Raw genomic sequence first — 2,770 nt, forward strand, 5'->3', positions numbered from 1 at the left:
AACCTGTCTGTCTATTTGAAGAGCTTTTTCATGGTTTCAAGACAGGCTAGTGACCAATGCAATAACTCACAGCATGTAATGAAACGTACACAAACAAAACAGACATGAGTTCCACCAATCACAGAAGGACTTCCTAAAAACACACCACTTCGATACAGCTACGACCAGAAGTGACTTTTGTAGCTGGTTAGGAGAGCATTCTCGCTAACCCTAAGCCTTTTCCTAACCTTAACCTCATTCTCCTAACCAGCATCTTTAATTATCCTAACCTGCAATGTTAATTCTCCTAACCTGCTGTGTAAATTCTCCTAACCTGCGATGAAAAAGTCAATTCCAGTTATTGATCGAACTGATGTGTTTTTAGGGAATCTCATATGCTAGAATGCGTACAGGGTTCTCTGAAACATGATGACGACAGAGAGGGATTTCAGTCATGTACTGCACACACCACAACCAAGGACAGTGGAATGTTTTTTTTTTTTTTTGTGTTGCAGGAAATAGTAGGGTAGAATGTGTAGTGGATTAACACCCACAACTGTATTTGGGGGCCATAAATAGTTGGATATCGGACAGTTACTTTCCTAATGTAATGATAATAATAAGCAATTTCACAACTCTAAGACAGGGTTATTTTAAAGTGGATGTATTTATTAACCAATAAATATAATTCCAGTATAAAAAACATGCTCTTCAAACAGAACAGATAAATAAAACATGTCAAATGAGGATGAACAAATCCCACTTCCCTTATATGGGGGATTGGAAATGATGCAGACAATTACATTGATAAAAGGTTCAATCTTGCTTCATTATGGAAAATCACCGGTCGGTCCTGTTTTGTGAATTATCTTCATTACTCAATGAGTATCTCCTACTCTGAAATGGTCAAATCCAGTCTTCTTCTTCTCTGCTCTTCGTCTTCTCGGTTTACAGTACATTGTGCTTTATCCTCCTCAGGAAATTCCGTAGTTTTAGTCTCAGGTCACAATGCCTTGATGGAGACCTGGAGGACAGGAGAGTAGGGGGAAATAAACAGAGTAGAGAGAGATAGAGATAGAGAGAGAGGTAGAGATAGAGAGAGAGAGAGAGAGAGAGAGAGAGAGAGAGAGAGAGAGAGAGAGAGAGAGAGAGAGAGAGATAGAGAGAGAGAGAGAGAAATACAATTTAGTAATTGAACAGACTACTGCACCTAAAAAGGAAGCTGTACTAGCTGCATAATACGATCATAATACAATCAAAATAAGGAAACTGTCATCTAAAGTAATACCATCACAGTACAACAATACAACTGATGAAGAGAGAGATCAAGACCAACAGATATAGTGATACAGAAAGGGAGAGAGCAGAGAGAAAGAGAGAGATACGAGAGAAAAGGAGAGATGAGAGAGAGAGAGAACAAGAGAGATACGAGAGAGATAGAGAATAAGAGAGATACGAGAGAGATAGAGAACAAGAGAGATACGAGAGAGATAGAGAACAAGAGAGATACGAGAGAGAGACAGAGAGAAAACGTGAGAGAGAACGAGAGAGAGAGAAAGAACAAGAGAGATACGAGAGAGATAGAGAATAAGAGAGATACGAGAGAGATAGAGAACAAGAGAGATACGAGAGAGATAGAGAACGAGATACGAGAGAGATAGTGAACAAGAGAGAGAAAGAGAGATACGAGAGAGAGAGAGAGAGAGAGAGATACGAGAGAGAGATACGAGAGAGAGAGAGAGAGAGAAAGAGCGGAGCAAAAGCAGACAGTTTTAGCAGAGAGTGATGGCAAAGAGACAGAACAAAATGAGAGAGAGGGCAGAGAGCAGAGGAAGGTTTCTCCAGGTTTCTAAATCAGTCTATCAATCCATCCACCTTTGCCTGGGGTACTCACCATGTGTACTGTGTAGTGGTCTGTGTCTGTCTGTAAGCTTCCTTCCTCTCTTGCTTCCTCTCTTCCTCCTCCTCTTCCTGTCGTGTGTCTAGTATCTGGTCCCAGATCTCAGTGTTAACCCACAGCGACCCCGACACGGTGAGGCTGGGCTCGGTGCAGGTGATCCAACGGCACAGGGGGCAGCAGACTGTCGGTAGGCCGCTCTGGAGCCTGGACATCGCCTGCAAGCACAGCCCACAGAATGTGTGCTTACAGTGGAGCATCCGAGGGATCTTCTCCCTACGAGAGTAGGGCTGGAGGCAGACGCAGCACTCCATGTCCTCGCTCATCAGACCCATGGCTGGATGGCTGGGGTGTGGATGGATGGATGGATGGATGGATGGATGGATGGATGGATGGATGGATGGATGGATGGATGGATGGATATACGGCTGGAGCACAGAGGAACTCTGGACAGAGTCAGTGTCTAGGCAGGAAGACGTGGGGTTTAAACACTGGTCTGAGGTCAGTGTTCCCCTTGTGAATTCTAAACGTCCTGGTTTGGATTTGATGAGGATGAGCTGATCCTAGATCTGTGCTTAGGAGCGTAGGTCAGGAAGCTGCAAAAGACATTAAGATGTTAAATTAAATTAGACTCAGTGACTTCATCACTGGCACTATGTAAACATATATAATGTAATAACATATCTTAAATCAACAGGCTGTCAGGTTTTTCTGAAGACATGAAGAACAAAAATATCTTGAAAAATATCACACATTTATAACATCCATAGTTATCAGATATAGACAAACCTTTTCACTTTTATCATTATCAATGAGAGGCAATATTTTACTTACAGGTTCTGGAATATTTTCAGCACAGCGACCAACTTTCCGACGACTAAACTTTGTGTGTGA

General features: G+C 42.3%; 1 protein-coding gene across 1 annotated transcript; it reads right to left on the reverse strand.

The window, feature by feature from the left end:
- Nucleotides 1-653: 653 nt before the first annotated feature.
- Nucleotides 654-2,247, reverse strand: LOC120038270 (E3 ubiquitin-protein ligase rnf168-like). Its single transcript, XM_038984092.1, has 2 exons — nucleotides 1,874-2,247; nucleotides 654-1,003 (listed from the first exon to the last, which is right to left on the reverse strand). Exons 1-2 carry the CDS (start codon nucleotides 2,209-2,211, stop codon nucleotides 928-930), a joined length of 414 nt encoding a protein of 137 aa, XP_038840020.1. The 5' UTR covers nucleotides 2,212-2,247; the 3' UTR covers nucleotides 654-927.
- Nucleotides 2,248-2,770: the final 523 nt, after the last annotated feature.

The sequence above is a fragment of the Salvelinus namaycush genome, unplaced genomic scaffold (genome assembly GCF_016432855.1).
Source record: "Salvelinus namaycush isolate Seneca unplaced genomic scaffold, SaNama_1.0 Scaffold212, whole genome shotgun sequence".
Taxonomy (NCBI): Eukaryota; Metazoa; Chordata; class Actinopteri; order Salmoniformes; family Salmonidae; genus Salvelinus; species Salvelinus namaycush.